A 14,636-nucleotide genomic window follows, 5' to 3' on the forward strand; every position below is an offset into this window, starting at 1 on the left:
TACATATATATAAATTTAAAGTAACAGCTAAATTAAGTCATGTACTTCTCAGCACATTCTTCCAAAATTAAGTAACTCAAATTAGAATTTTAATTATTAATTTTTTATATAATTTTGAGAATTAAATTTGGAATTAAAAAAAAACAAGTCGCAATTACCTTTTTCATTTTTATCCTGTTGCTGAAATGAGCTTCAGTGTGTGTGTGTGTGTGTGTGTGTTTAATCCCTAAAGTAACAAATATTGATCTTGCAGTATAAAGTGATTTTATAGTTCATTTCAGTTCACATTTATTTTATCTCACCTAACACTTTTCTTCTGAAGTTCTCGTTTTAGTTTTAACGAACTGTAATATCTCTGTGGGTGATGTCATTTCCTGTCTGCAGACACAGAGGGCTGTGAACACGGCTGGAAGAAGTTCCACGGTCACTGCTATCGTCTGTTTCCTCGCAGACACACCTGGGAGGACGCAGAGAAAGACTGCAGGGAGCACAGCAGTCACCTGACCAGCATCACTTCCTCCATGGAGCAGGACTTCCTGAACGGTCCGGCAGATTCAGAATAAACACAAAAACTTTAACATCTTACATGACGGTATCACGGAATGCCCTTGTTTTTCAGGTCTGGGTCATGAGAACGTCTGGATGGGGTTGAATGATCGTACAGTGGAGGAGGATTTCCAGTGGACTGATGGGATGGATGTTGTGAGTTCCAGATTCCGATTTCCGTGCACGTTCTTATTCCAGAGACATAAGGACACTTTGACATGGTCTGTTCCTCTCTCAGGTGTATGAGAACTGGCGTGAGAATCAGCCGGATAACTTCTTCGCGGGCGGAGAGGATTGTGTGGTGATGATCACCAGAGAGGACGGCAAATGGAACGACGTGCCCTGCAACTACAATCTACCCTACATCTGCAAGAAAGGAACCGGTGAGAGACTGGATGCATTCAATCGATCAAATGTGACAGTAAAGATTCAATTAAATGCTGTCCTTTTGAACTTTATGCTCTTGTGTGAATCCTGAAAAATAAAATGCATCCCAGTTTCTGCAAAAATGTTGGGTAGTGTGACTGTAATAATCAGAAATGTTTCTTGAGAAGCATATTATTCTGATTTCTGTGACACTTTAGACTGGAGTCATGATGCTGAAAATACAGCTGCGCATCACAGAAATAAATGACTGTTTAACAGATATTCACACAGTAAACAGCTATATGAAACTGTAATAATATTTCACAATTTTACAGATTTTACTGTATTTTTGATCGAATAAATGCATCCTTGGTGAGCAGAAGATTGAGTGTTGTAGAATAAATGTTTTATGCACTGCAAAAAAAACAACAACAATAAAATATTTAGAGATTTGGAATGGAAAATGACAAAAATACTAAGGAAGAATGTCAGGGGGTTTTGTGTTCCCTTTTTCCTTTACTTGGTCTTTAAAACCCTTAAACAGGTATAAACCGTGTACATATAAAGTTGAATTAGCAGCCAATAGTCTTCTCTGACCGTTTAAAGCTTAAATGCATCATCCAACACTCACTTCACTGACACACATCTCAGAACCAAGAGTGTTTTCCATTTGTGTGTGTGAGCTGCACGAACATCTTAAAGTCACTTTGACTGCCATCTTAACAGATTAAACATGTTTTGATTCTATATCATGCCTCAGTCCTGCTTCATCGGCTCTGTGTGGCATCTCAATAGATTTGAATGAGAGACTAAACTCCGTCTTTCAGTGCTCCACACAACGATGTCTCAGTATTCAGAGGCTCAGACTGTGGGTTTAAGCTCTGGGCTCTGCACTACATTTCCCACGATGCCGTCCTTTGTGGCACATCCAGGATGTCGATGCCAGAGGACAGATTTACGGCCGGTGGCTTCCTGTGCATGGAAAATCAGTCTCATTGTCTGGAGACTGAGCGTTTGTGCCTTGATTTAATTTAATTTAAATGGAAAAGATTAACTTATTTTCCCTCTCTGAACTTAAAGTATTAAGATTAGTGCTGGACAAAATAAAGGTTTGTCTGCGGTTGATTGTGAATGTGAGCTGCATTCGATTTTCTTGAAACACTGGTTACACTATAAAAAAAATATAGACATTTGAGATTTTTTTTTATCATTTAGGATCATGAATGTGCATGCAAAAAAATGACACATGGATGTGTTTTGTAAAGGCTGTGCAAAATTTGGTTACTTTGTATGCAATTAGGCAAAATTCTGAACATAGAGTCAGGTGAAAAAACAAAAGGCTTTATTGTAGCTTGCCAAATAACAAAATATGAAATGCATGAGAACTTTCTTTTTGTTTTTATCATGCTCTTCACTGCTGTTTTTATTGGCACATTTTGCACTTTTTAACCCCATGATAATGTGCTTACCATCTTGCAAAGAGCCAATATTTATCAGTAACCCTAAAACACACTATTTCAATCTTGCTATACTTACATTTGTATTAAAACATTAATAATATTTTTAAATGTATATTTAAATACAAATTAAATTAACCAATTTGTATTTAAATCTAAAAAAGTAGTTTGATTTACATTCAAACATAAATTTCAAAACAATTTAATTTATAATTAATTATAAATAAAAAAATACTTTTTCCTAAATATTATTCATATTTAAATATGCACTAAATTATATTTGGTAATTAATATTTAAATATGCACTAAATTATATTTGGTAATTAATATTTAAATATGCACTAAATTATATTTATTATTTATGTTTAAAAATAAATTAAATTATAGTTAATTACATACAGTACAATTCAGAATTAACCAAAATTACTATTTCGCTTAATAAAATGTGATACTCTTATATAATGGCGTGCAAATTGGCTGATATTCTGATGGGAAAAAAACTTTTCTTAAAGGTGTTGCATGTTGAGGATGAGTTCAGCTAGACACACACTGATGGTTTCTGATGTACGATATGGTGTGTGTTTTCAGTGATGTGTGGCACTCCGCCGGCCGTGGATAACGCCTCTCTAGTGGGCCGCAGACGCTCACACTACGACATCCACGCTGTGGTTCGGTACCAGTGCGCCGACGGCTTCTTCCAGAGACACATCCCGACTGTCCGCTGCCGACCCTCCGGGACCTGGGAAAGACCCAAGATCATCTGCACTAAATGTGAGTCTCAAAACAACTGTCATATCGTTGAAAATTTTAAATCATGTATGTAGGGCTGAAACGATTCCTCGAGTAACTCGATTACAAAAAATGATCGAGGCAAATTCCTCTGCCTCGAAGCCTCTTTTAATGTATTTTAAATCTCACGTCAGCTTCCTTCCATAGACAGTAAAAGAAATGGACACAGCGACCCCATTGGAACTCAATTGAGACAAGTGAAGCCCATTTTTAGCGATTTTTAGCACTTCCGTTTCTGACGCGCAGACTCAAACTAAGCTTGATGACGTCAGCAACCTGCCTGACAGATGTAAATCTTCTAGTAGCTGTGCGTGCAAACTGCAGTCTATATAAAGACTTGAGACTGAGTCTATTTAAATATGAATCCTGTATGTTCTGCATGTCTCTGTTAATGAATGCAGCAGAAGCAGTGTTGCCAGATTGTAAATGTCCAAGTATCGTACCAGAAGTTAAAAATTATCGTATTTGGAAGAAAATTATCGTACACGAGTCAAAAGAGTTATCTATTCTAAACCAACTACATTTTAACACGGCCTGCAAATTACCAATATGCAAAAAACCGGATGGTTGGATGGAAGCAGTACAACAAAATACTATCCCGTTATTTTCAGTGACTGTCTGCATCGCGGCGCATATTAAAACATATTAAAATGATTTTAACATTTGCTTTGTCAAATACGATAATTATCGTACGTCTGGCAACACTGAGTTAAGTTCTAAGCTAAGTTCCTTAATCACACACACTGAAGCGCACATCAACCAGCCAACCGGTCAAAATAAAAGTCCGGTTAAAGACAGAATGTACATAGCCTACCACTAAAAAAAAAAAAAACACACATTATTTTTTTTAAGGTTTAATCACACAACATTTCTTCCATGTTTTATTTTTAATAGTAAATCCCCTTTGTTTACCGAAAAGTTAATTTTCAATAATTAAAAGATAAATTAAATTAATGTTTTATGTGTCTAATGTTTAATGTGCATCTCAGAAAATGCTTTATTTAAAACCCCAACTGAATGGCACTTAAATGCACTTAATTCATCTGTCAACTTTATTGTGATTGTTCACAGTACAAGCACAGACAGAGAAACAATGGGTAATAATCAAATGTTTATTTTTGATGTATGCATTGCATTCTATGCATTTAAAAAATCTAAAAAAAAAATTCTAAAAAAGGAAACTAAGTTGTTAATTTTAAGAGACCCAGGAGTCTTCTTTTCTCTTGCATAATTAATATTGCACTTTAATTAAGTAAAAACACATTTTATCTGATTACTCGATTAATCGATGAAACTTTTGGTAGAATACTCGATTACTAAAATATTCGATAGCTACAGCCCTACATGTTTGTATTATTTATTAAAAGATGCAGGTATACTAAACACTGTAAAACCCGACAAGTTAAATTAACTCAAATCGTTTGAGTAAACAGATATCCTTAAGTTATGTTAACTCAAACCGTTTGAGGAAACCGATTGCCTTAAACCATTTAAGTTGAAAAAACTAACAGTTATGAGTACTCTGAACTTAATTCAGTTGAGTTCACTGAAAGAAGATATATATTGCAATTAAGTAATTAAGTGATTAACTAAGTGCTGATTGAGAATTAGTGATGAACAGCTGCTGTTAACAAACAGAATCACTGAAGAAAAGAGAAACACAAGAACTACTACAACTGACTTCAGACACAGCCTTAGATGAAATCAACTGAAATAAAATACATGAAATCTCTCAAGATCTGATTAAACAACCCCACAAACAGCATCACCAGCTCCACTTATTAATAACCAGACTGACTTTATTTCTGTCAGACGTCTACAGAAGATCTTATTGAGAATGAACTAAGGTTTAGATGTTGATTTATTGTTTAATTTGAAGTAACCATGTTAGAGATCAGTGTTTGCTTCAGTTGGGCTCTTGACCCTTGACTTCTGTCTTTGTGTTTTCTCTGACTGTTATAACCGTGTGTTTCTAAAACACATTTGTTGTAACTCAGAAGCCCAGAAGAAATGCCATCAGGTGTTAACCTGTACCTAGTGTAGGTTGTTATACTTTATATTGGTGATGATAATTATTCATTATTATTCACAATTATTGATCCGTACAGAGTCTAATCTCGGATTAAATAAATGTGCAATTAATAGAAGTGGACCTAGTAAAAATGACACTAAGATTCAGTTAATATAAAAATGACTTCATAAACATTTTGTACACATACATTTTTCTTCTATGCCAGTAGTTGGTCAAACACAGACATTAATAATCAGAATATGAACCTCTACAATGGTGACGAAAAAAAAACATGCTGCAATGCATGCTGGGTACTATTGTATTACAAAACTCATCCATGGCTCCCAGCATGCACTGCAGGTATTTTTTATATGGTCACCATTGTTGAGGTTCATATTCTGATTGTTGATGTGTTTGTGTGACTGTTTGACACCGTAGAAGACCACACTATTTGAAAAGTCATTCAGATTAACTGATTATCACAGAACCACTGGCTCTTAGCATCCATTTACTATAATCAATCAAATTACACAACACCTATTTCATCAGAGATAATACTCCGTACAGTTCAATAATTGATGATTATCATCACCAATATAAAGTATAACAACCTACACCTAGGTACAGGTTAACACCTGATGGCGTTTCTTCTGGGCTTCTGAGTTACAACAAATGTGTTTTAGAAACACACGGTTATAACAGCCTGAGAAAACACAAAGACAGAAATCAAGGGTCAAGAGCCCAACTAAAGCAAACACTGATCTCTAACATGGTTACTTCAAATGAACAATAAATCAACATCTAAACCTTAGTTCATTCTCAATAAGATCTTCTGTAGAAGTCTGACAGAAATAAAGTCAGTCTGGTTATTAATAAGTGGAGCTGGTGATGCTGTTTGTGGGGTTGTTTAATCAGATCTTGAGAGATTTCATGTATTTTATTTCAGTTGATTTCATCTAAGGCTGTGTCTGAAGTCAGTTGTAGTAGTTCTTGTGTTTCTCTTTTCTTCAGTGATTCTGTTTGTTAACAGCAGCTGTTCATCACTAATTCTCAATCAGCACTTAGTTAATCACTTAATTACTTGAATGCAAAGTTTTAAAACTTACATGGTTTAAATCAAGGCAATCTGTTTACTCAAACGGTTTGAGTTAAGTTAACTTGTCGGGTTTTACAGTGTACTTTACCTGTGTACATACAGTACATACTGTATAGCAAATCTCATCTTTGTGATTGTTCATATGTGACCCTGGACCACAAAACATAAGGGTTTATGTAAATTCATAATAAATCTTCTTTCCATTGATGTATGGTTTGTTAGGATCAGACAATATTTGTCTGAGATGAATCTTGAATCTGAGGGTGCAAAAAAATTACATTATTAAAAAAAAATCTTCTTTGAAGTTGTCAAAATGAAGTTCTTAGCAATGCATATTACTAATGAAAAATTACGTTTTGATATATTTACGGTAGGGAATTTACTAAATATCTTCATGGAACATGATCTTTACTTAATATCCTAATTATTTTTGGCATAAAAGAAAAATCTATAATTTTGACCCATTCAATATAATGTTGGCTATTGCTACAAACTACCTCAGAGACTCAAGACACTTTGCACTGCACTTTATATATAGTTGGATGTATACCCATCTTTTTCTGCATACATACACCCACATAAAGCAATAAATATTTTTTCACACAATGAATAATGTATGGATATATAAGTACATCCAACTTTATTCACATAAACTATTAAAAATGATTTTATTCCTCAATATTTTTGTCTTGTTTTCCATTATAAGTTCAGAAATCAAGACACATTTACTTGAGAAGTTAAATTACTTAAGATGTTGAGTCTCATTGATGTTTAAATCTGCCAAAGGGATAACCAGATTATTTTTCTGACCCCATTAGGAGATTTCTTTTCTTCCTTTAATCACAAACACATTTAATTTTGATGCATTGATATGCATTAAGTCAATTTGCTCCTTAAGTATCTTGATTTAAGAACGTTTAGATATTTGTAGAATCAGTACTGGAAAACAACACGAAAATAGTGAGCGAGAAATCATCTTTTGCAGCGTAGATACAGTATACTATAAAGCACATTTCAATAGCTTGATTGCTTGTGTGGTCACAAAATGTGAATCATATTTTCACACAGCTCTAATCTACTGTAAGACATGAAGATACTAAGATATTATAAACCATAACATCAAGATTTTCTGCTTTGAAATGTGCAATGTGTATTGAGAAAAGTGCATTTGACTTGTGGACAGAAACTATTTTGCATCTTAACGAAATGTTGGTTTTAATACATTTTGAATGGTGATAATATGACTGTAAAAGTGTTAAATATGCCGTAAGTACAGTCAGAAGCGTTTAGTTAACTAATCCTTTGATACTTGCTTCTAACTTGAGCTAGAGAACGTGTAAACCCTTGGAAACCAAATGTTAAATGTGAATGCAAGTCAGATGAAGTCATGTGAGCGTTTTGTTTCCCTCCAGCACGACGATCTCACCGTTATCGTCGGCAGCATCACAGATCTCGACGCGAGCATCGACGACATCGGAGACACGGATCTGGGCACAGGGGGCGGGATTAAGCCACGAGGGGCGGAGCTGAAAGCAGGGGTCGTGACCTCTGTGCGTGTGTTTTTCCATCTTAGAGGGAACGCAGCAGATGGACAGGACAGAAATAATCTTTGTTTTTTTTAACGCTGTTATTTAGTTTACACTAACCCTCTATTCACATCTTCATTAGAAAGTGTTTTTTAATTGGTTATATTCATGTCCACGCAGCGGGTGAAGTCTAACTCATATCTGTTCAACTTTAGATATTTTGTATGTAATGCTTTAATGAAATACTGAATGTCCAAACTGCCCAAAATGATTCATATTCATGAAATAAGGCGCTCTTCGAGCCTTTGAATGGCACAATAATGAATTATTTTTGCCCATGAGGCTTTACTTTGTCTTTGTTTTGAGTGTTTGCTGATGAGTTGGATTAAATGGCAACTTTTTAACTCTTAAATGTGAAATGTTGGAGTAGAATCGTAGTAAAACCCCTTATGTTCTTAAATGAGTGAATTTCATGAAGGAAAAGCTACTTCTGCTCATATTTCAAACCAATATGAAAAGAAATAAAAAAATATTTGAAATTATATTTTTCATAAAGGAAATGATGCCTGTTCTTTAAATCAATTTTTTTTTTTTTTTTGCATTATGATAATTAAATCACATTTACTCTCAAATTAAATATCCAAATATTAATAAAATCCCGTTATCATCACTGGGATAGAGGATTAAAAATCAAAAAAGTTTTTAAATAAAATGATAAATTTAGCCTTAATAAATGGTGCTATGAAATATACTTAATGCTTTTAAATTGACTTTACAATTTAAATATATTATTCTTAATATCATATGACTCATTTCAACATGTTTAATTGTTGTAAATATAATGTCAAAAAGAAAAAGGTTCTTTATACCAATGTTATTTTTATTAATATTTTCAATTAGTTATTATTTTTGCATTTTCTGTTTTCATTAAAATACCTAATTAAATGACTTTCATTTAAAGTACTTAGCTTTAGTCATTTTAGGGTGTTTTTATTAAGTTTTATTTTAATTTGAGCTATTTTGGCATATTAAGTTAAACTGAATTAAAATAAAAATAAAAAATGTCGCCATGCCAAATTTATTTCAATCATTATAAATGTTTTTTTTTTAGTTCACCTATAATAACCCTGCTTTATGCAAAAAGTAATTTCATATTTCTTTTTGATGTTGGGGTGAAATGTGAGCAAAACAGAACTGAAGCTGAGTTTGTAAATGAATGGGTTAATTTATCTTCTCACATAAACTGTGATGAAGCATCGGAAAGATCTGGAACGGAGATGATTGACAGGTTTTTTGATTGACTCTTGTGTTCAGCTGATTCAACTGAATCGTTTCTGTTTTCTGGAATCTGAATCAGAAGGATTTGACTCTTTGAACAGAAACAAACACAGACACACTGAGTCCTCAAGAGGGCGATAGAGTTTCCTTCAGATCTCAGTTTTATTACCATTCAGGTGACTTCATACAAACATGTCATGCTCGGAAACATCGATGCATCGACCTGAAAGAGAAAACCGAGCCTAGAAGAAAGTTTATGCATGAACAAATACTTTCCAAATTGTGTTCCGACGACATGTGTCTCGATGTCCTTCCTGTGTGTGTGTGTGTGTGTGTGTGTTTTGTTCATGCAGTTTTAATTGTTTTTTAAACTACATACGATACTCAAAAATGAGTTTCATACTCAGTATTTTATTTTTCCAGTACACATCTAAACATTCTTACATCAAGATACAGTAACTTCAGAAGCAAAAAATGTTACATCTTGTTTTCGAAACAAAAGTATCAAAATTAAGTGAGTTTATACTTAAAATGAGAAAATATATGACAGTATAGGTCAGAAAAATAAACTTTAAATGTTTACTTTTCTTCAAGGATTTGTGGATATTTTCGCATTAACTCTTTTAATTATAATTTAAAAAAAGTCTGAAAAATTTCAATAATTTAAAATCTCAAAGTTTTTAGTTAAAATTAGAAATTTTGCATAAATTAACTTTAAAAACTACCTTGAAATATGGTTAATGAAACCCTTTACAAATACAATTTAAAATAAATGTTTTCCTTTTGAGTTTTATTAATACATTTAAAATGTTCTTACTCCACTGACACATATTTCTACTTGTTTTAAGCATAAGCTCACTTAGTTTGAATAATATTTAACTTAATATTTTAAGTAAGTTTGCTTGATTTGAGATATTTGTACTGGAAAACAAGACAAAAATACTGATGAAGAAATAAAAAAATGTGCAGTTGAGGATCTGTTCCTAAAACTAGTGAGCTTCCTAAACAGACAACTTAAAGATGCAACTAACTTAAGGTGTTTTAATATCACTTTGATAGAATGTCAGAATGCATTGCAACAAGCTCAATTAAATCTAGTGCAACATGTGGGACGATGTTAAAAACAATGGAAAATATTGATAAAGAAGTTGATTCTAATTAATGCATTATTTTATTTCAATTCTTGAAATCAAATGGTGTTGAACACACAGAAGTGCTTCCGAATCTCTCACTTGTGAGGGTCAGTCTCCATTAGGATGCTGTCTAAATAGGGAGCACTAGATTTTGGAGCAGATGTGTTGCTTGTTCTCTTCTCCTCTCAGTATTATCTGTTTTCTCTGTGTTTATTTATAACATGGACTCTTTAGTGAAGATGATATAGTGAATAACTCAAAAAATCACTCTTCAGTTTGCTCGGAGCTTATAGGTCCACTTTCATAACAATTATTGTTCACTTGACATTTCTTAATCGTTTTTTTTTTAGTATCTGATCACATTTAATCACCCTGTTCAGTATTGTTTTTGTACAATAACTAGCGGAAGTGGCATGGAAATGTGTATTTCTCACAATAATGAGCATATGTTCGGATCTCTTTATTAAAACGGCCGTCAGCTGAGAGAATCGCTCAGATCAGTCTGCTTTCTGAGCTCAAACTTTGATGTTTTTATGCCTCACTTCGCGTTTGTTGATGTGTTTTTGTTCTTTATTTTAAACTCAAGACAGACCAACAATAAAAGTGATTGGATCAAAACTAGTGACCTGCTTCCTTGTGTTAAAACTGAATTTAAAACGGATTTCTATTCTCAATGCACGGCAACAGAAATGAATAAATGTGTACGTTTCCTTAATGCATTTTGTTAATTTTACAAGGGAATCAATTCTAAAAATGCTAATGTTATTACATATTATATACATTTGCGATTGGAAGTCTGAAAGGCCAGTGCATGACAGCAATTTTTACACATGATTAATTTTAGTATGCTGTTCTGTTGTGTTGTTCATTATTGCTCTATTTCTCTATTAGGACTCACTTACGTACATTTATTATGTGATTTTAGGCCTCAGCAGTCACATAGACACACATTCTTCTACTTATTTAGTCATTCAGGAGATGTTTTATCCAAAAACAGAGACATGCTTTGTGCATTTTGTGATTTTTATTTCCTGTGGGTTCTGTTCTGTATTGTTCTGCAGTGTTATATATCTATAATAATCTATAATATAACCATCATGTCGGATCCTGACGCACACTTCAGGTCCATGAGGTCAGATTCAGCTTCTGTTCATCTGATTGTGTTGAAGTTACTCTCTTTTTAGTCCAGTGAGACTGATCTGATTCATTCTTATAAACACACACACAAAAATGAGCTGAGAAAGACACATTTGACAGTCTCTTTTGCTCATCAATGCTTTTATTTGATTACAAATAGAGCAAAATAACCGTTTTCTGTGTGAATATCTGTTAAAATATAGGCTAATTTATTTCTGTGATGCTCCGCTGTATTTTCAGCATCATTCCTCCAGTCGTCAATGTCACATGATCTTCAGAAATCAGAATAATATACTGATTTGCTGCTCATTATCAAATAAAAATGCAATTAATTGCAACATTTTACCATGTTTAAAAACATTTACTAAACGTTTTTTTCCCTTTCAACTCAAATTTAATTCACAATTCTTACTGAGTTTAAATCTTTTAACTTTTGACTGCTGTCTGAATTCTGGTTTTACATCTCAAAAAATTTTTTTTTATTTTTTTTTTTTTATATATAAATATATAAAAAGAAATTGTGAATTTATAACTACAAATAAACTTTATTTAAATGTTAATTATTCGTTTTCTAAGATGGTTAGAGAACATTCAAAAGTAACATTCTCATCATATTTGGAAAGAAATGGAATGTTTGCTTAATGTTGTTGCTAACGTGGATTCTTTTAAACATTGTTTACACTTATTTTATAAACATTTAAAAACTGGAGGCTTTGAAAGTTTAATTGGAAACTTAATGGGAACATTTGCAGAATGTCATCTTTTTAATCGCAATTGAATTATATCAAATGATTGTCAAAGCAAATATTCCCACTCTTTTGAACAATGCACTATACACTGTAAAACCCGACAAGTTAACTTAACTCAAACGGTTTGAGTAAACAGATATCCTTAAGTTATGTTAACTCAAAACATTTGAGGAAACCGATTGCCTTAAACCGTTTAAGTTGAAAAAACTCACAGTTATGAGTACTCTGAACTTAATTCAGTTGAGTTCACTGAAAGAAGACGTACATTGCAGTTAAGTAATTAAGTGGTTAACTAAGTGCTGATTGAGAATTAGTGATGAACAGCTGCTGTTAACAAACAGAATCACTGAAGAAAAGAGAAACACAAGAACTACTACAACTGACTTCAGACACAGCCTTAGATGAAATCATACTGAAATAAAATACATGAAATCTCTCAAGATCTGATTAAACAACCCCACAAACAGCATCACCAGCTCCACTTATTAATAACCAGACTGACTTTATTTCTGTCAGACGTCTACAGAAGATCTTATTGAGAATGAACTAAGGTTTAGATGTTGATTTATTGTTTCATTTGAAGTAACCATGTTAGAGATCAGTGTTTGCTTTAGTTGGGCTCTTGACCCTTGACTTCTGTCTTTGTGTTTTCTCTGGCTGTTATAACCGTGTGTTTCTAAAACACATTTGTTGTAACTCAGAAGCCCAGAAGAAATGCCATCAGGTGTTAACCTGTACCTAGTGTAGGTTGTTATACTTTATATTGGTTATGATAATTATTCATTATTATTCACAATTATTGAGCCGTACGGAGTCTAATCTTTGATGAAGTAGGTGTTGTGTAATTTGTAGAAGTGGTTCTAGTGAAAATGACACTAAGAGCCAGTAGTTCTGTGATAATCAGTTAATATAAAAATGACTTTCTAAAAATTTTGTACACATACATTTTTCTTCTATGCCAGTAGTTGGTCAAACACAGACATTAATAATCAGAATATGAACCTCTACAATGGTGACGAAAAAAAAACATGCTGCAATGCATGCTGGGTACTATTGTATTACAAAACTCATCCATGGCTCCCAGCATGCACTGCAGGTATTTTTTATATGATCACCATTGTTGAGGTTCATATTCTGATTGTTGATGTGTTTGTGTGACTGTTTGACACTGTAGAAGACCACACTATTTGAAAAGTCATTCAGATTAACTGATTATCACAGAACCACTGGCTCTTAGCATCCATTTACTATAATCAATCAAATTACACAACACCTATTTCATCGGAGATTAGACTCAGTACAGTTCAATAATTGATGATTATCATCACCAATATAAAGTATAACAACCTACACCTAGGTACAGGTTAACACCTGATGGCATTTCTTCTGGGCTTCTGAGTTACAACAAATGTGTTTTAGAAACACACGGTTATAACAGCCAGAGAAAACACAAAGACAGAAATCAAGGGTCAAGAGCCCAACTAAAGCAAACACTGATCTCTAACATGGTTACTTCAAATGACACAATAAATCAACATCTAAACCTTAGTTCATTCTCAATAAGATCTTCTGTAGACGTCTGACAGAAATAAAGTCAGTCTGGTTATTAATAAGTGCAGCTGGTGATGCTGTTTGTGGGGTTGTTTAATCAGATCTTGAGAGATTTCATGTATTTTATTTCAGTTGATTTCATCTAAGGCTGTGTCTGAAGTCAGTTGTAGTAGTTCTTGTGTTTCTCTTTTCTTCAGTGATTCTGTTTGTTAACAGCAGCTGTTCATCACTAATTCTCAATCAGCACTTAGTTAATCACTTAATTACTTGAATGCAAAGTTTCAAAACTTACATGATTTAAATCAAGGCAATCTGTTTACTCAAACGGTTTGAGTTAAGTTAACTTGTCGGGTTTTACAGTGTATGACATCATGATTTTTAATGGCTAAACCGTTTAATTAAGTTATATTCTTATCCTCAGGAACATTGGTGATCTAATCCGTTCATTCAACACGCTGACAGGCTTCATTCATCTGTGTGAAAGTTCACTGGGCCAGCGACACGATGTTATCAGCTACAGAGCAAAGGTCAGAGATTTGATTGGACGAGGAAGAAATGTGACCGATTAGTTCATGTCTATATCTTTAAATGAATCTTGTTTCATTGTGTTGCAATGCTATAAATATCGCTCCGTGCTGAACCTGTGCCCCGGCGTTCCCTTTAGAGCCCAGCGTGAAGAATAATAAACCGCAAATTTCACAAGACAAGAGATATGAGGGATCATGACAGGCAAAGTGCAGACGTAATGTGGAAAAGTGTTGGGGAAAACATTATACAACATAGAAAATCATAGAAACAATATCCAGTAAAACATTTGGGTGAATCTGTCAAGAACATGATCAGGTCATATTTGAAATTTGGACATCAAGCGATGGTGATTTTTTTTTTTTTTTTTGTGATAATGACTCAATCAGTTATTGTTTTAATAATGCATATTAAATTAAAAATAATTCTAGTGAATGAAATCCAGTCGTCGCAGTAAAAAACTACAAAACAC

General features: G+C 33.4%; 1 protein-coding gene across 1 annotated transcript in view; it reads left to right on the forward strand.

Moving 5' to 3' along the window:
* LOC132095968 (neurocan core protein-like) overlaps positions 1-7,956 on the forward strand; it is a 78,530-nt gene extending 70,574 nt beyond the window's left edge. Inside the window, exons 12-16 of the mRNA XM_059501067.1 lie at positions 385-543; positions 620-702; positions 785-929; positions 2,958-3,140; positions 7,678-7,956. Coding sequence (XP_059357050.1) covers positions 385-543; positions 620-702; positions 785-929; positions 2,958-3,140; positions 7,678-7,775 — 668 coding nt within the window. The 3' untranslated portion in view covers positions 7,776-7,956. The remainder of the gene's footprint in view (positions 1-384; positions 544-619; positions 703-784; positions 930-2,957; positions 3,141-7,677) is intronic.
* Positions 7,957-14,636: the final 6,680 nt, after the last annotated feature.

This window comes from Carassius carassius, chromosome 20, assembly GCF_963082965.1.
Source record: "Carassius carassius chromosome 20, fCarCar2.1, whole genome shotgun sequence".
NCBI lineage: Eukaryota > Metazoa > Chordata > Actinopteri > Cypriniformes > Cyprinidae > Carassius > Carassius carassius.